Source organism: Ranitomeya imitator, chromosome 2, assembly GCF_032444005.1.
Source record: "Ranitomeya imitator isolate aRanImi1 chromosome 2, aRanImi1.pri, whole genome shotgun sequence".
Lineage (NCBI taxonomy): Eukaryota > Metazoa > Chordata > Amphibia > Anura > Dendrobatidae > Ranitomeya > Ranitomeya imitator.
Window position 1 is genome coordinate 133,381,868 of NC_091283.1, and position 20,726 is coordinate 133,402,593.

Genomic DNA, 20,726 nt, shown 5'->3' on the forward strand with positions numbered 1-20,726 from the left:
AGAGCTGGGGCAGAAAGGGGTAGTACTGGTGGATCACCCCCCTAGAAGAGGGATGGAAGTGACGCTCGGAATGAACGTGCTGCGAGATTTGAATCACCAGATGTATGCCAGTGAAGGACCCCGATACTGGGCCCGTGCGACAAGACACCGACCCACACAGAGAATTCTACACCGTCTAGTGCTGAGTTGCGACTTGCTGAAAAGTGCGGTCCCAGGTGGCCGGGTGGGCCGGGTCCGAGTGACTTCGAGGGCCCCGATCCTGCTGGGACCCAGACAAGAGGAACTCTTAATGCTGCCTGTGGGAGCTGCACAGAGATTGAATGGGCTTGAAGTGCTACTTGAGCCCGCCCGAGAGGGTTCCTCATTTGCCAAGGTACATGTGGCCCGTTCTTTGGCGATTGTGAAGAATGGACGAGTACCGGTCCGATGCATCAATGTTTTAGATGAAGCTGTTGCAATTCCCGCTGGGACCATACTGGCTGAACTGTTCGTACCGGCAGAGAAGGTGCCGGAAAATGCAGGGTTCGAATTGCGACCAGACCAACAGTCATCCTGGACATTCGCGGTCGAGGTAGGCCGGACTGAACCTCCTACGGAGGAATGGAATGTTCATGTGATCATGGAGCAGATGGGAGTGGATCGGGAGAAGCTGACCCCCGTGCAGTTGGAGCAGTTGGAGAGAGTTTTGTGGGAACATCAAGAGACCTTTTCCCGACATGGAGAGGACTTCGGGTGTACCCAGACGATTGAGCATGAGATTCCAACGGGGGATACTCCACCCATTAGAGAAAGATATCGCCAAATTCCTCCGGCGCTCTATCAATAGGTGAAGAGCATGGTGGCCAGTATGCTGGACAACCAAGTGATCCGAGAGAGCCGGAGTCCCTGGGCGGCCCCTGTAGTCTTGGTCCGCAAGAAGGATGGGACACTCCGATTTTGTGTGGACTATCGGAAATTGAATGCCCACACCGTACGGGACGCATATCCTTTACCCCGTATTGAAGAATCCCTGTCGGCCCTGGGTCGGGCCAAGTATTTCTCAACGTTGGATTTGGCAAGCGGGTACTGGCAGGTCCCAATGGCTGAAAAAGATCGGGCCAAGACGGCGTTTGTATTGCCAATGGGGCTCTGAGTTCAACCGGATGCCCTTTGGCCTCGCTACCGCCCCGGGAACCTTCCAACGCCTGATGGAACATTGCTTGGGCGATCTAAATTTTGAATCAGTCCTGATATATTTGGACGACATTGTGGTGTTCGGAACCTCATTTGAAGATCATCTGGAGAAGCTGCGTCAAGTTCTCCGGCGGCTCAAGAGCTACGGCCTGAAAATAAAGCCAAAAAAATGTCAGCTGTTACGAAACCAGATTGAATATTTGGGGCATCTGGTGACCTCGGACGGGGTACTACCTTTAGCCAGTAAGATTAAGGCGGTACAAGAGTGGCCACCTCCTTGTGACCTGCGAGAAGTGCGGGCCTTCCTGGGCCTAGCAGGATACTATCGGCGGTTTGTGCCTAAATTCTCACAAGTGGTGAGTCCCTTGAATGAACTTTTGAGAGGGACAGCGCTGGGTCCTCGAAATCGCCCCATTCCATGGGGGCCCCTACAGAAAAAGGCATTTGATGGAGTGAAAACCGCCCTAACGAGTGCCCCATTGCTGGCCTACGCCCGGTTTGACACCCCTTTTTTGTTGTATACCGATGGTAGTCTTCATGGGTTGGGGGCAGTACTAGCACAGGTGCAGGACGGCCGAGAGCGAGTGATTTCTTATGGCAGCAGATCTTTAAGAGACTCCGAGCGAAATCCGGCTAACTACAGCTCATTCCGGCTGGAATTGCTGGCCCTGGTGTGGGCAATGACAGAACGCTTCGCCGAGTATCTAACAGGAGCTGAGGTGCTAGTCATGACAGATAACAACCCGCTAGCTCACTTAGAGAATGCAAAACTGGGGGCGTTGGAGCAGCGGTGGGTCGCCAGACTGGCCAAGTTCAATTACCGCATTAAATTTCGCTCTGGTCGAGAGAACGGCAATGCAGATGCATTGTCAAGAGTGCCCCTTGGGTCATCCGGGGAAGATGTTGATGAACAACTTGAGGATACTGAAACTCCAGCTTTGGGGCAAATACCTATCTTCCAAAGTGTGGTACACTCAAGTGGGGTGGCCACCGGGATGCCCTGTGTCCTGGGTAAAACACCCTCAGATTGGACAAGAGTCCAGGATGAGTGTCCGGACGTTGCACTTGTGCGCCGTTGGGTACAAAACAAGGCCTGGCCCAGTGCAGAGGTCAAGGCTCAGTTGTCCATGGAAGGAATGAAACTCCTTCGACAATGGGATAAATTGTGTGTGGAACAAGGTCTTTTGTATCGTAAGGTGTACCTGCCATCGGAGCTGCAGCATCGGTACCAACTGATAATTCCTGTGGGGATGGGGCCGGTGGTCGCTCGTGAGGCGCATGAGAAGGGGGCCCATTTTGGAAGTGAAAAGACACTTCAGTGGTTGCAGCGAGTCCTCTACTGCCCTGAGTTGGGAGGGATGGTGGCCGACGCGTGTCGGCAGTGCCGAATTTGTGGGCTCAACAAAAGCCCTGAGCAGCGGGCTCCCACACAGTCTATTAAGACTTCAGCTCCACTGGAACTACTCATGATTGACTACGTGTTGATAGGGTACTCTACATCAGGGTACTCCTACTGCCTGGTGATGACAGATCACTTTACCAAGTATGCTGTAGCGGTGCCGACAAGAGATCAGACGGCCAAGTCGGCGGCTGAGGCAGTGTGCCGACATTTCTTCCAAGTGTTCGGGTGTCCGCAGAGAATACATTCAGATCAAGGGGCCTGCTTTCAGGGAACGCTGATGAAAGAGTTGCACCAGCTCTATGGTATCGAGCAGTCGAGAACAACGCCTTACCACCCTCAGGGTAACGGGGCGTGTGAGCGTTTTAATCGGACCCTGTTGCAAATGTTGAGGTCCTTAGAGAGTCAGCAACAGACATGCTGGCCTGAGTATCTCCCCGAATTGATGTGGGCTTACAATAACAGGGTGCACAGTACTACTGGTTACTCACCACACATGTTGATGTTTGGTAGACCTGGCCGAGACATTGAGGATTTGAGCATGCCAGATCCCTCCTCCGCCCCCCTTCGGACTGCATCCGAGTGGGTACGAGAGCATCGGCGGCGGTTGAGGGTGGTGCATCAGGTGGTGGGTGACCGCCTTCGCCAGGTGGTCCATAAGGACACGCGACCTGTACAAACAGAGCTGTTCTCTCCGGGAGACAGAGTGTTGGTGAGGACAAAACGACGGTCAGGAAAGCTGAGTGACCGATGGGAGGCGATACCGTATCTGATAAAAAAACAGGTGAACCCTGAGATTCCAGTGTACGAGGTCGAACCGGTGGGGACAGGGGGGCCAACCCGTAATTTGCATCGTAACATGTTACAGCGGTGCTGGTTTGAAGATTCGGCGCCTACCCCCCTAGAGCCAGAGGCCATGTTTCAAGGGGCGGAAGCTCTGAATGATCTTGAGTTTGATGGTGTGCTTACTCCTGCGCCTGCTTATTTGCCCCCTGTGACCGATCTGGCCTCGGGTGATGAGAATGTTGGGGATATGGAGGATGTTGTTGAGGAGAGTGCATCAGGTCAACTGCTTGGTCCTGACGCTGTATCACAGGACATCGAGCCGCAGGAGGAGACAACTCCACTTACGCCCACTAACACGACCATGGAAGAGACTCTAGCTCCCTCTAAGGTCGCACCTGTTGATGTAGGACTCAGGAGAACTACACGATCTACGGCAGGAATACCGCCTCAGCGATATGCTCAAGATGAATTTGAGTGGGAAGGTATGTCGAGGACGCCAACCTCTAGTGGGGTGGCATGTAAGAGGGTGAACTGTAGTCCCACTGAGAGGGCACTAGGACCCTGTGGTTTTTGCCTATTGCAGAAGAGAACAGACCGTGCAAAACTCCCAGAGACAATGTGTGCTGCTGGGTGGGGTCTAGTGTCTCGGGTGTAAAGTGAAACTAGGAAGTGAGAGCTGAGAGAGAAAAAGGCGGGAAGCAAAGGCAGAAGCTGCTGTGATATCTTAAAGAGAGACTGTGTGTGGATTTACTGCAAGTGTTTTTGGAGGAAAAGAAGCTTTTGAGAGACTTTTTGTTGCTAACGTTCCCCTGGAGAAGAACTAACCTTTTGTTTAACTCTGTGAGAGACTTGTGAGGCTAACGTTTCCTGGAGAGGAGTTAACCCTTTATTTAACAAAAGACTGAGACTTTACTAAGAACCCAGTACGTATTTGGAAGTCTGTGGATTCCCTGTGCATTGAGTGGAGAACCAAGTCTGGACAGACTGCTGATACAGACGGATTGTCGTGGAAGCATTCCTAGGAGCTACAGAAGCAGAGACAACATCGTGAGACCACTAACTAAGTCCCCGGCGTTTGGGCTCGGCATCAGCCGACAAGACAAGAGGAGTTTGCTGTAACTTATTGGCGCTGAAGATATGAAATGGCTGCAGCCTGTGCGGATTCCTGCCTGAGAGGAAATCCATCTCAGGATACGGTACCATAGTTATAGATACCCGGGTATCTCTGCTCAGAGTGTTAAATTGTTACTTTAGAGGTGTATCTTATATTAGAGTTGTGTAAGTTATACTCAATGTGCCATTCCAGGGGCTCCCTTAATAACACTACATTCAATTTACACTTGTTCCTGTTTTTAGTTGCCTGTTAGGTAAATTTCTTACTAGTCTGTTGTAGTACACAGTTCTCAGGAGACCTTGGAGTGGCACAGTGATTTCAGCTGCTGCTGAATTAGTGTATCTTTGGGGTGCATCTGTCTTAATATTCTCCATATTACCTTGATTATTTTGCCTTTGAGTAAATACCGTTGGAGATTTCTGCCTTGGTCTTGGTTTGTGACTCACTGGATCTTATTCGGACCTCTGGTCATTACAATATAGTAAATAGGTGGAGAACTGAAAACTCAGTAAACAAAGGAAGGACACTATAAAACGTAAAACATACTGTATACAAGGGCACTCACTCGCCCGAGGCTCCTATGTTTTCTATGATAGAGCTGCCACCAAACACCTCTCCATGCGGCTTATCTCAAGGAGAGCAAAAGGATCAATAGTCTGAAATTGGACATGTCGGATCATTATCTCCTAATAATGATCTGTCAGGTACACCCTATACACAGTGAATCCGTCAATATCGGCACATTTTAATATGTATTGGGGGGGCTTAAGAAGTTTTCACTCACCTGAATGGATAGGTTACAGACCTTTCCCGGCATACATTTTTACATTCCTATAGACCAGTGTTTCCCAAACTCGTCATCACGGCACCCGACACATCATGTTTTCAGGATTTCCTTAGTATTGCACAGGTGATGGAATTATTATTATTACGGCACCAGAAACTGCCACAGGTCATGTCACCTGTACAATACTAAGGAATCCTGAAAACATGATGTGTTGGGGGCGCTGAGGACTGCGTTTGCGAAACACTGCCATAGAACGCGGTTTACCAGACAGAGGCCAAAAATGTATCCATTTGACCCTCATCTGGCTGGTGGTCATATATAGAATAGCGCTATGGACTGCACTTCCCCATACAGAAGGCCAGAAAAGTATATCATACACAAAGAACTCAGGGGTATGGATTTTTTTCTAAGGCTCTCTATGCCTAAGTCTTCATCCAGTCTTTGGCTACTGTCGGGGATATGTCATGTGTAGAGGTGAGCGGACCTGTGAAAGTTCAGGTTCTGGTACCTCACCCAAACTTTATTCCAAAGTTCGGGTACCAGAACTAGATTCCCATTGAAAACAATTAGGGACTGAACTTTAGAGATGGGTAAAAAAAATCCCTCTCTCATCTTAGATAACAAAGTACACCAGTACATATTCACACCCTGCTTGTCTTGGGGCTTGTCTGTACAGCTGTCCAAACTATCATATAACCATGGATACTCCTGTTCCCCAACAGCATTGTTTCCAGAGATCACAGGAAATACATTTGACTCGGCTTAAATTGTTAAAGCGCAAGAGTAGTTCCGAAAACTAGACGTAATAGAGAATTTACAATCATTGTAGGTCTTGGAGCGGAGACCTGCACAAATTGCTAAAACTAAGGAACAGAAGAGCTCAGATAAAAGCTGCTATGCTCTAGGAAGGGATCATAGCATTTCCACTGAGCCAGTCTTCAGTCTCAGGCTAAATGGCTCAGCTCCTTCATTTTAGTGATCAGTGAGGGTCTCAACATCCGGACCCCAACCAATTACATATTTCTACATATCTCTAATGCAGTGGTCCCCAACTCCGGTCCTCAAGAGCCACCAACAGGTCATGTTTTGAGGATTTCTTTAGCATTACACAGGTCAGTGAATGCTTGCCTGTGCAGGTGATGCAATTATCACCTGTGTACTACTAAGGAAACCCTGAAAACATGACCTGTTGGTGGCTCTTGAGGACCGGAGTTGGGGAACACTGCTCTAATGCATCAAAAGTTTTCTGAAGGTTCAGGTACATTTTGTTACTTGAAGGGATAAAGTTTCTCCTTGTGGAGAGCACCAGTTGGCGTATAGAGACTTATCTGCCATGCTATGGTCTTCTGGTAACTTAATGGGCAAATACCTATTAGAGAGGAAGAGCACTAGTAAGAAGGCAGCAGTCATAAAAAAAGGAAAAAGGATTCGAGCTTCATCAATCGTAAAATTTATTCCAAATAGAAAAATAGACATAGCGCGTTTCGAACGCACAAATTGTGATCTTTATCAGAGCTCTAGAAGAATGTTTGTGCGTTCGAAACGCGTTGCTATATCTATTTTTTAACCACAAAATCCTTCTATTCGGAATAAATTTTGCAATTGATGAAGCTGGAATCCCTTTTCCTTTTGCTCCATTTGCAGACACATGTTGCAAGGGTTTTGTCCCCAAGTCATGTGGCAAGACCCTTTGATAGGATGACTTTTAGAATCTTGACCTCCAATGGGTGACAAAAGCGTTCCTGTCTTCTTTCTCTCTGAAGAAGCTATTTAAATGCCCAGAGAAGCATTGCATGGCCTAAAGGTTTCCTCATGCCAATTCTGTATTCCTTTAGATAAGTTAATATTATAAACTCTTCAAATCTCAGCTACAATTTGAAAAAAAAAAATAGCCGATAGCATACCATTATAGCTAGAAATTCAGAAAAGTCTGTTGTGCGTTTCCTACAGCAAGACCAGCCCTGAGAGGAGAGATACATAATGAAAGGAGTTAAAAGAGGCAATCTGAGCAAGCACAAGTATTGTTTAATGGGTGGAAAAGACTTGAGACTGACCTTCAAAGCATCATGAAAAATAGGGTATCCCGGATGGAAGAGACAAGAGTCTGGAGACAAGAGATACACTACGTGATTCCTACATAGATACCTCGCCATTGATACCCTTAGGGTGCCGTCACACAGTGGCATTTTGATCGCTACGACGGCACGATCCGTGACGTTCCAGCGATATACTTACGATCTCGATGTGTCTGACACGCTCCTGCGATCAGGGACCCCGCTGAGAATCGTACGTCGTAGCAGATCGTTTGAAACTTTCTTTCGTCGTCTAGTGTCCCGCTGTGGCGGCATGATCGCATGGTGTAACAAAGGTGTGCACGATATTGTATACGATGTGCGCATAGTAACCAACGGCTTCTACATCGCACATACGTCATGAAATTATCGCTCCAGCGTCGTACATTGCAAAGTGTGACAGCAGTCTACGACGCTGGAGCGATATTGTTACGATGCTGGAGAGTCACGGATCGTGCCGTCGTAGCGATCAAAATGCCACTGTGTGACGGTACCCTTATTCTACAAAATGCACATACATTGGACATAAAAGACACTAACCTGCAGCGTTGCTGTCGGGAAGGAATCGCTGTCCGCATCCCTTGTTATAACACAGCAAATAATGATCCTGGATGTCCTGTGTATTATTCAGACTAATCCCCGGACAGCTCATCATGTCAGGAATGGGTATTGAATACCAAAGAGAAGATAAGGAGAGTAGGCTGTGAAGTAGTCGAAGAAGAGGTACAGAAGAGAAAAATCCAATGTATGCAGAAACATGAAACATCAGAATTATAAAGACTGACATGTACCGATAATTGATTGATTAGTATAAAATCACTTAAGTATTTGCACAAAATCAAGAAGATGTCAGAATGCTGGGATCTACAAGTACTAATAGTAATGATACAAGACGTTTCACAGAGCAGAATTAGGACTCGTGCAGACGACCATAAAAATTAGACAAGAGCTATCCATCTTTTGACAAATAGCATTCACCCCCCATGTTATTCCATGGGGCCATGCGCATGTCTGATTTTTTTTCCTTCCAGCAAAAATTGCAACATGCGCAAATTGCCTCCAATAATCGGAACACTATTGGCCATTCAAGTCTGTTGGAAAAATTGGACCTCACATGGATAACATCTGAAAGCAGTCTGATTTTCACGTACTGACTGAATGGTGATAAAAAGAGAAAAAATTTTTGTATGTTTTTCACATCCGAGAAAATCGGATCACCCTCTGATCAAAGTGTAAAAGCATAATCGGACCGATAGCCTTGTGTGACCCTAGCCTAATAACAAGAAATATACAGATCAGTTATAAGAAAGACACATAAGAGAAAGAAGTGAGACAATGAGAGCCCAGTACCTGTAGAGGTGCAGTAGTATAGTGTCAGACCGGCCGGCGGAGAGCACAGCGCACTGTGCAGGCCGGACACATGGCACTATCTTTAGATTCTGTGGGTGCCAGCCCAGCACCAAAGATGGAAATAAGAATGTCAATAGCTGTGACAGGTGACGAGACCGAACACTCCGGCCAAGCTGCAGAAAGTACAGGAAAGATCTAGAGGAGAGAGAAACATCCAGATTCTCAGAAAATAAGAGGTACAGGAGAAAAAAACAACTAAAAAGCAGTAGTATAAGGCCTCCAGAGCACAAGTATTTAACTCATAAAATAAAACTATTTATTTTGCTCACTTACATAGTGCCAAGATTCTGTAGCACTTTACATACACTGCCATTTACTCATTGTCCCCATTGGGGCTCACAGTCTTCTTTCTCGATCAGTATGTATTTTGAAGTGTGAGAGGAAAGTATAGAAAGCCAACACAAATATCAGGAGAACATACAAACTATGTACAGTAGATGTTGTCCTTGGTCAGACTCCAGTCATTGAAGGCCGCAGAGGTAACTACTGAGCCACTTTGTATTGTATGCCATATAGCGAGCTGCTCAGGGAGCCTTCTGTTCATGCTTTTATGTGTTTCCTTCCAGAAGAGCCCACTTCAGTGTGATATATATAACATGCAACGAATACAAGGATTTTCACAGTATGTATGGATATGCATGGCCTTTATTAAAATACACTTATGTGCATGAAGCCTTGCTGAAATTCTTTTTTTTTTCTGAATAACATTTTAAAAATTCATGGACAGACGTTTATTATAAACATATTGGATAACTAAAATGAATCATAAAAGATACATTTGTACAGCTGTCTATACTGATATAGACTCAATACAGCATTTACTGCGTGCTGTAAAATGATGATGACACACAATCACACTGCCACGTTCTCAAGAACTCCCCCTCCCCCCAAAAAAAAACAAGCCAAAGAAAAACACACACTGTTGGAGGAATAATGCTTATTGTATATATTGCAACAACTACTATTTACTATAATAGTGCATGACAACGGGTATCCGTGACCAGCGTCGGACTGGAGTACCTTGGGCCCACCAGAGAAAAATCATTCTTGGGGCCCACCATGCCGTTTAAAAATACCACACAGGATAGATCCTATATACCACCCCACACACGAGAGCTGACAGATCCTCTATATACTACACCGCACAGGAGAGCTGACAGATCCTCTATATACTACACCACACAGGAGAGCTGACAGATCCTCTATATACTACACCACACAGGAGAGCTGACAGATCCTCTATATACTACACCACACAGGAGAGCTGACAGATCCTCTATATACTACACCACACAGGAGAGCTGACAGGTCCTCTATATACTACACCACACAGGAGAGCTGACAGATCCTCTATATACTACACCACACAGGAGAGCTGACAGATCCTCTATATACTACACCACACAGGAGAGCTGACAGATCCTCTATATACTACACCACACAGGAGAGCTGACAGATCCTCTATATACTACACCACACAGGAGTGCTGACAGATCCTCTATATACTACACCGCACAGGAGAGCTGACAGATCCTCTATATACTACACCACACAGGATAGCTGGCAGATCCTCTATATACTACACCGCACAGGAGAGCTGACAGATCCTCTATATACTACACCACACAGGAGAGCTGACAGATCCTCTATATACTACACCACACAGGAGAGCTGACAGATCCTCTATATATTACACCACACAGGAGAGCTGACAGATCCTCTATATACTACACCGCACAGGAGAGCTGACAGATCCTCTATATACTACACCACACAGGAGAGCTGACAGATCCTCTATATACTACACCACACACGAGTGCTGACAGATCCTCTATATACTACACCACACACGAGTGCTGACAGATCCTCTATATACTACACCACACAGGAGAGCTGACAGATCCTCTATATACTACACCACACAGGAGAGCTGACAGATCCTCTATATACTACACCGCACAGGAGAGCTGACAGATCCTCTATATACTACACCACACAGGAGAGCTGACAGATCCTCTATATACTACACCACACACGAGTGCTGACAGATCCTCTATATACTACACCGCACAGGAGAGCTGACAGATCCTCTATATACTACACCACACAGGAGAGCTGACAGATCCTCTATATACTACACCACACAGGAGAGCTGACAGATCCTCTATATACTACACCACACAGGAGAGCTGACAGGTCCTCTATATACTACACCGCACAGGAGAGCTGACAGATCCTCTATATACTACACCACACAGGAGAGCTGACAGATCCTCTATATACTACACCACACACGAGTGCTGACAGATCCTCTATATACTACACCACACACGAGTGCTGACAGATCCTCTATATACTACACCACACAGGAGAGCTGACAGATCCTCTATATACTACACCACACAGGAGAGCTGACAGATCCTCTATATACTACACCACACAGGAGAGCTGACAGGTCCTCTATATACTACACCACACAGGAGAGCTGACAGATCCTCTATATACTACACCACACAGGAGAGCTGACAGATCCTCTATATACTACACCACACAGGAGAGCTGACAGATCCTCTATATACTACACCACACAGGAGAGCTGACAGATCCTCTATATACTACACCACACAGGAGAGCTGACAGATCCTCTATATACTACACCACACAGGAGAGCTGACAGATCCTCTATATACTACACCACACAGGAGAGCTGACAGATCCTCTATATACTACACCACACAGGAGAGCTGACAGATCCTCTATATACTACACCACACAGGAGAGCTGACAGATCCTCTATATACTACACCACACAGGAGAGCTGACAGATCCTCTATATATTACACCACACAGGAGAGCTGACAGATCCTCTATATACTACACCACACAGGAGAGCTGACAGATCCTCTATATACTACACCACACAGGAGAGCTGACAGATCCTCTATATACTACACCACACAGGAGAGCTGACAGATCCTCTATATACTACACCACACAGGAGAGCTGACAGATCCTCTATATACTACACCACACAGGAGAGCTGACAGATCCTCTATATACTACACCACACGGGAGAGCTGACAGATCCTCTATATACTACACCGCACAGGAGAGCTGACAGATCCTCTATATACTACACCACACAGGAGAGCTGACAGATCCTCTATATACTACACCACACGGGAGAGCTGACAGATCCTCTATATACTACACCGCACAGGAGAGCTGACAGATCCTCTATATACTACACCACACAGGAGAGCTGACAGATCCTCTATATACTACACCACACGGGAGAGCTGACAGATCCTCTATATACTACACCGCACAGGAGAGCTGACAGATCCTCTATATACTACACCACACAGGAGAGCTGACAGATCCTCTATATACTACACCACACGGGAGAGCTGACAGATCCTCTATATACTACACCGCACAGGAGAGCTGACAGATCCTCTATATACTACACCACACAGGAGAGCTGACAGATCCTCTATATACTACACCACACGGGAGAGCTGACAGATCCTCTATATACTACACCGCACAGGAGAGCTGACAGATCCTCTATATACTACACCACACAGGAGAGCTGACAGATCCTCTATATACTACACCACACGGGAGAGCTGACAGATCCTCTATATACTACACCGCACAGGAGAGCTGACAGATCCTCTATATACTACACCGCACAGGAGAGCTGACAGATCCTCTATATACTACACCACACAGGAGAGCTGACAGATCCTCTATATACTACACCACACAGGAGAGCTGACAGATCCTCTATATACTACACCACACAGGAGAGCTGACAGATCCTCTATATACTGCACCACACGGGAGAGCTGACAGATCCTCTATATACTACACCGCACAGGAGAGCTGACAGATCCTCTATATACTACACCGCACAGGAGAGCTGACAGATCCTCTATATACTACACCGCACAGGAGAGCTGACAGATCCTCTATATACTACACCACACAGGAGAGCTGACAGATCCTCTATATACTACACCACACAGGAGAGCTGACAGATCCTCTATATACTACACCACACGGGAGAGCTGACAGATCCTCTATATACTACACCGCACAGGAGAGCTGACAGATCCTCTATATACTACACCACACAGGAGAGCTGACAGATCCTCTATATACTACACCACACGGGAGAGCTGACAGATCCTCTATATACTACACCGCACAGGAGAGCTGACAGATCCTCTATATACTACACCACACAGGAGAGCTGACAGATCCTCTATATACTACACCACACGGGAGAGCTGACAGATCCTCTATATACTACACCGCACAGGAGAGCTGACAGATCCTCTATATACTACACCACACAGGAGAGCTGACAGATCCTCTATATACTACACCACACGGGAGAGCTGACAGATCCTCTATATACTACACCGCACAGGAGAGCTGACAGATCCTCTATATACTACACCACACAGGAGAGCTGACAGATCCTCTATATACTGCACCACACGGGAGAGCTGACAGATCCTCTATATACTACACCGCACAGGAGAGCTGACAGATCCTCTATATACTACACCGCACAGGAGAGCTGACAGATCCTCTATATACTACACCGCACAGGAGAGCTGACAGATCCTCTATATACTACACCACACAGGAGAGCTGACAGATCCTCTATATACTACACCGCACAGGAGAGCTGACAGATCCTCTATATACTACACCACACAGGAGAGCTGACAGATCCTCTATATACTGCACCACACGGGAGAGCTGACAGATCCTCTATATACTACACCGCACAGGAGAGCTGACAGATCCTCTATATACTACACCGCACAGGAGAGCTGACAGATCCTCTATATACTACACCACACAGGAGAGCTGACAGATCCTCTATATACTACACCACACAGGAGAGCTGACAGATCCTCTATATACTACACCACACGGGAGAGCTGACAGATCCTCTATATACTACACCGCACAGGAGAGCTGACAGATCCTCTATATACTACACCACACAGGAGAGCTGACAGATCCTCTATATACTACACCACACGGGAGAGCTGACAGATCCTCTATATACTACACCGCACAGGAGAGCTGACAGATCCTCTATATACTACACCACACAGGAGAGCTGACAGATCCTCTATATACTACACCACACGGGAGAGCTGACAGATCCTCTATATACTACACCGCACAGGAGAGCTGACAGATCCTCTATATACTACACCACACAGGAGAGCTGACAGATCCTCTATATACTACACCACACGGGAGAGCTGACAGATCCTCTATATACTACACCGCACAGGAGAGCTGACAGATCCTCTATATACTACACCACACAGGAGAGCTGACAGATCCTCTATATACTACACCACACAGGAGAGCTGACAGATCCTCTATATACTACACCGCACACGAGTGCTGACAGATCCTCTATATACTACACCACACAGGAGAGCTGACAGATCCTCTATATACTACACCGCACAGGAGAGCTGACAGATCCTCTATATACTACACCGCACAGGAGAGCTGACAGATCCTCTATATACTACACCACACAGGAGAGCTGACAGATCCTCTATATACTACACCACACAGGAGAGCTGACAGATCCTCTATATACTACACCGCACAGGAGAGCTGACAGATCCTCTATATACTACACCACACAGGAGAGCTGACAGATCCTCTATATATTACACCACACAGGAGAGCTGACAGATCCTCTATATACACCACACAGGAGAGCTGACAGATCCTCTATATACTACACCACACAGGAGAGCTGACAGATCCTCTATATACTACACCACACGGGAGAGCTGACAGATCCTCTATATACTACACCGCACAGGAGAGCTGACAGATCCTCTATATACTACACCACACGGGAGAGCTGACAGATCCTCTATATACTACATTACACAGGAGAGCAGTAATGTAGGTCCAGTGTGTGTAGTAAAATACTTACCGGTGGCCATATTCCACTGCAATGAAGAAGACAGAAGCAACGACACAGCGGCAGAAGACGGCGACTGCTGCGTATTTTATTACACACAGGGAAGGTTTCTGTTGGGGGCGAGACATTGTTTTTATTAGTATGATTTTGGTATAGATGTGATTTTTTTCATCACTTGTTATAGCCTTTTTTGTGGAATTGTGGCGACCCGAAAAAAGGACATTTGGAATTTTTTAGTTGTTTCTGTTTACGGTGTTTACTGATCGAGTTAATTGTTTTTATATTTTGATAGATCGGACTTTTCTGAACCCAGCAATGCCAAATATGTGTTGTTTTTTTATTTTTTAAATATATTTATTTTCAATTGAATAAAAAGGGGTGATTTGAACTTTTTGGAATTTTTTAAATTTTGTTTTTACCTTTCACTGGTACAGATAGCCCCCTTAGAGGACATGAAGATGCGATCATCCGATCGCATGTGCTATTATATACAGTGATGCCACAGCATCACTGCAGATAGCAGAAATCACAGTCTCCTTTAAAGCTCGGCTACAGGAAGAAGACCCCAGGCTGTCATGACAACCCATCGACGACCCACGATCAATTCATGGGTGCCAATGGGTGAGAGAATGATGCGCACGCATGTTGGCATGTGTTATATGCTGCTGTCAGAGATTGACACTTGCATTTAACACGCGCCATACATGTAAGGCAGATGTCGCAAAGGTGTTACCTGAGGACCACCGTCACCACTGTGTCACCCAATATCCTGTGGGCCCCCTCCCCCACTGTGCTATCTCTATTTTCCTGTGGGCCCCCTCCCCCACTGCGTCACCTCTATTTTCCTGTGGGCCCCCTCCCCCACTGCGTCACCTCTATTTTCCTGTGGGCCCCCTCCCCCACTGTCACCTCTATTTTGCTGTGGGCCCCCTCCCCCACTGTCACCTCTATTTTCCTGTGGGCCCCCTCCCCCACTGTGTCATCTCTATTTTCCTGTGGGCCCCCTCCCCCACTGTGTCACCTCTATTTTCCTGTGGGCCCCCTACCCCACTGTGTCACCTCTATTTTGCTGTGGGCCCCCTCCCCCACTGTCACCTCTATTTTCCTGTGGGCCCCCTCCCCCACTGTGTCACCTCTATTTTCCTGTGGGCCCCCTCCCCCACTGTGTCATCTCTATTTTCCTGTGGGCCCCCTCCCCCACTGTGTCATCTCTATTTTCCTGTGGGCCCCCTCCCCCACTGTGTCACCTCTATTTTCCTGTGGGCCCCCTCCCCCACTGTGTCACCTATTTTCCTGTGGGCCCCCTCCCCCACTGTGACACCTATTTTGCTGTGGGCCCCCTCCCCCACTGTCACCTCTATTTTCCTGTGGGCCCCCTCCCCACTGTGTCACCTCTATTTTCCTGTGGGCCCCCTCCCCCACTGTCACCTCTATTTTCCTGTGGGCCCCTTCCCCCACTGTCACCTCTATTTTCCTGTGGGCCCCCTACCCCACTGTGTCACCTCTATTTTGCTGTGGGCCCCCTCCCCCACTGTCACCTCTATTTTCCTGTGGGCCCCCTCCCCACTGTGTCACCTCTATTTTCCTGTGGGCCCCCTCCCCCACTGTCACCTCTATTTTCTTGTGGGCCCCCTCCCCCACTGTCACCTCTATTTTGCTGTGGGCCCCCTCCCCCACTGTCACCTCTATTTTGCTGTGGGCCCCCTCCCCCACTGTCACCTCTATTTTCCTGTGGGCCCCCTCCCCACTGTGTCACCTCTATTTTCCTGTGGGCCCCCTCCCCCACTGTCACCTCTATTTTCCTGTAGGCCCAGTCCCCCACTGTGTCACCTATTTTCCTGTGGGCCCCCTCCCCCACTGTCACCTCTATTTTCCTGTGGGCCCCCTCCCCCACTGTCACCTCTATTTTCCTGTGGGCCCCCTACCCCACTGTGTCACCTCTATTTTGCTGTGGGCCCCCTCCCCCACTGTCACCTCTATTTTCCTGTGGGCCCCCTCCCCACTGTGTCACCTCTATTTTCCTGTGGGCCCCCTCCCCCACTGTCACCTCTATTTTCTTGTGGGCCCCCTCCCCCACTGTCACCTCTATTTTGCTGTGGGCCCCCTCCCCCACTGTCACCTCTATTTTGCTGTGGGCCCCCTCCCCCACTGTCACCTCTATTTTCCTGTGGGCCCCCTCCCCACTGTGTCACCTCTATTTTCCTGTGGGCCCCCTCCCCCACTGTCACCTCTATTTTCCTGTAGGCCCAGTCCCCCACTGTGTCACCTATTTTCCTGTGGGCCCCCTCCCCCACTGTGTCACCCAATATTTTGTGGGCCCCTCCCCCACTATGTCACCTCTGATTTCCTATGGGCCTAGTCAGAGAGGGAAAGGGGAGCCACAGTAAAATAGAGGTGTTTGACACAATAGGGGAGGGGGTCCACAAGAAAATTAGAATATCACTGTGGGCCCCCTCCCCATGTCACCTTTAGGATGCATGGGGCCCCCTCCCCTAACTGCCTCTGTGGCCGGAGATCTACTGAGGTGCAGGCATCATATAGTGATGTACTTACAGTCACACTGACTGCAGCCATCAGACTCTCTCTGCTCCACTGCTGCTTGGGCAGCACAGCTGACCAATCACAGCACAGCTCCTTGCCTGAGCTGTGCTGTGAGCTCACACAAAGAAAACTAACGCTGATTGGCTGAATTGCAGCCAATCAAGGTTTACACTGCTGTCCAGGGATTTGTGGATTGTGGAAGAGGAGCAGAGGGACAGAGCACAGGAAACAGGTGACTGCGGGTCAGCTGTTGTGTGCGTGTCTCCTCAGCCTCACAGTCAGCTGTTCCTCTGACTGCTGGCTGAAGTGGGAGTCGGCACTCTGCACACACAGCTCTCCTGGCAGAATAATGGCAGCGGCAGCAGGTGATGTGAAGGAGCTGCTCCTGCACTTTCCATCACCTGTGCAGTCTGCCAGCTGTGCCGCCTATACAATAAAGTGCGCACTGCTGTGCGCAAGCTATGAGCATGATGCAGGGCAGGCACAATTGAAGGAGGCAGGAGCTGGGGGCGGGGCCCACCGGAGGATTCTCCGGTGTCCCGGTGCCCCAGTCCGACCCTGTCCGTGACTCCTGTGAGCTCTAATGTAAAACCTTTTACCTTACCTTATGACACCCCCGGGATAACGGCCGCCTCCCCCTTTTTTTGCGGCAAAGGAATGCCCCCTATTAAACACACGACAATTAGGTTGGATTAATTGGCCACAGCAGCCGTTTATTAACATTTAACATACAACAATATAATAACAGTAAACACCGGAAGTGGATGATCCTCGAAGCCTGAAACCTGTATTAAACATTTTCCAGCCAACCGTCCCACCTATTTTGGCCTTTTAACCGCCTTACCCCCAGCCACTATGCACCAGCTCGGAGGCAAACTCCACCCGCCAGGCCAAAACCGCACACCTGTTTGTGGGTCCCCTAATAATCCCCTCCACGGGATTATCTATACCCCTTTTACCATTTCAAATCACCCCGGGGAGTCCAGGACCTATTAAGATCCCCCCCCCCCCCATCAATCCGCCATTTTCCACTTCCACCAACTTCGAGGACCACCACCCCAGCCATGCTGCCGCGACATAAGATCTTCCATACGTAAATCTACAAAAGTACATTCATAATGTTAAGCATCCTAGCTCTAACCTCGTACTAATAACAGTTGATACTAACTTTAAAACCTTAATTACAAAGGGAGGGTGGGTGGGAGCTTCTCTTCTGTGGCTGGTGAGTACCCAAATGGTTCCCCCCTCACGTGGCCACCCCCTTTTATAAAGTCCCCCCCTTGCCCTGTCTCCGACCCCTCCTTCCTTTTCAAATTCAAAAAACTCCAACCCTCCCCTCAACTCCTGTTAACCCCATAACCCCTCAACCTTCCTAAGAGCTCCCTACTGTCCCACGTCACCCTGTCATGGCGGCCTCCCCTAAGAGCCAGAGGCCCAGTACGGCCTTTCTTGACAATGGGTATCCGTGACTCCTGTGAGCTCTAATGTAGAACCCTTTACCTTACCTTATGATACCCCCAGGATAACGGCCGCCTCCCCCTTTTTTTGCGGCAAAGGAATGCCCCCTATTAAACACACGACAATTAGGTTGGATTAATTGGCCACAGCAGCCGTTTATTAACATTTAACATACAGCAATATAATAACAGTAAACCCCGGAAGTGGATGATCCTCAAAGCCCGAAACCTGTATTAAACATTTTCCAGCCAACCGTCCCACCTATTTTGGCCTTTTAACCGCCTTACCCCCAGCCGCTATGCACCAGCTCGGAGGCAAACTCCACCCGCCAGGCCAAAACCGCACACCTGTTTGTGGGTCCCCTAATAATCCCCTCCACGGGATTATCTATACCCCTTTTACCATTTCAAATCACCCCGGGGAGTCCAGGACCTATTGAGATCCCCCCCATCAATCCGCCATTTTCCACTTCCACCAACTTCGAGGACCACCACCCCAGCCACAAACATAAATGCACTAACTCCTTAGCCATTTATGTCCCTCCACACCTTCAAAGCTGTTTCGATGCCCTCTTGGATCGCCAAACACCACATATCGGTGCCAACTGCATTCAAATGCACCCCATCCAACCTCGAATAACCTCTCGTGCCGGACTCCAGATTTATGTGCCGCACCACTACCGCTCCGTTCCTTGCCATGAACCGCGAAACAGCTTTGTTCAGCTTGATCCTCGCCCTGTTCACCCCTTCTGGTGACCTAGCACCCCGCCAAACCTTCCGCGGGACGATGTCCGACCAAACCACCAAGACCTTTGGAAACATTGCCCACAACCTCAACATGTCGAACTTAATATCTTTTATAAGTTCCCTGCACGGCCTCTTCCCCAAGTCATTACCCCCCAGGTGAATAACTAAAATTTGTGGGGCCTGATCCCACCGCACGAAACGATGAAACTCAGGCAAAAATTGACTCCAAGTCATCCCCCTTTTTCCGATCCATCTCAGCGTCACGACGTCCCGTGAAAAACCCAACTGCCGGCCATCCGAACGAACCGCTGCCCTCTCCGCCGCCCAGAACACGAACGAGTGTCCTATTATCCACACCAGCCTTTTTTCGTGTTCTGTAAGAGAATAAACATGAACACCGATCAATTCGAGAAAATCCCACCGAATACGTGACCCTGTGAAATTAGACCAGATCCGGGCGAACATAAGACCGGAATCTTTCTGATTCCCACCGCCCAATTCTTTTAACCACTTCATCCCCCAACCCTCTCCTGGCTGCTTCTGTTGCAGCCCCTATCCGAAATGAATGGCCGCTGTAATTTGCCGGCGAAATTCCCCGCTTCTCCAAACACTTCCGAAATACTGAAACAAATTGGTAGCGCGACAAGAAAGAACCATCCGCATGAACCAACAGTGGGTCGGATAATACACCCCCTCTTCTCATCAACCTATCCACGCAGGTTACCGGACATAATGGACAATTTGGAACTTGAAATAACACCAATTTGCAACCTTTGCCAGTTACGTCCGTTTTTGACGACCTAATAAACACCACCACCTTGTCAGACGTAACATCCACGTCCTCTCTCCGTAAACCCCCTCCCTTACATCTTGAAGGGCTAACCAACTCCCCCAGGCGAAATGCCCCAAAAAACGCCAACGAAAAAGCCGCTTGGAATAAAATTACCTCCCAATCCGAAAAACAAACCACACGTAATTGCCTTCCAATTGTTAACAGCACCTCAAAGGAGACTGGTCGTCTGCCGTCGAACGACTTCTGCCCTTTTTTCAAGCCCTTTACCACTTGCACCACCATAAATGATTTAGTCTCATCCTGTAAACCTCTAGCCTTAAAACCAAATGCTGAACCAGCTAGAAACTTACTCACTTTGGACACCGACCAACCCGATTCCCACACATGCCCTACTAGCAACAACAGCCTGCTCTCGTCGTCCATACCGGACCCGTAAGACACCTTCTAATTTTCCCAAGTAC

At 48.3% G+C, this 20,726-nt stretch overlaps 1 protein-coding gene across 3 annotated transcripts in view; it reads right to left on the minus strand.

Moving 5' to 3' along the window:
- The window catches only part of ITGB1BP2 (integrin subunit beta 1 binding protein 2), a 75,212-nt gene that overhangs the window by 19,929 nt on the left and 34,557 nt on the right, over window positions 1–20,726 (minus strand). The window contains exons 3-6 of one of the 3 annotated variants that reach the window (XM_069747271.1): window positions 8,682–8,876; window positions 7,872–8,032; window positions 7,314–7,363; window positions 7,164–7,220 (exon numbers count right to left, since the gene is read on the minus strand). In XM_069747271.1, the coding sequence (XP_069603372.1) occupies window positions 7,164–7,220; window positions 7,314–7,363; window positions 7,872–8,032; window positions 8,682–8,876 (463 nt within the window). Of the gene's footprint in view, window positions 1–7,163; window positions 7,221–7,313; window positions 7,382–7,871; window positions 8,033–8,681; window positions 8,877–20,726 lie in introns of all 3 variants that reach the window. The other 2 variants (XM_069747270.1, XM_069747272.1) reach the window with 2 other exon arrangements.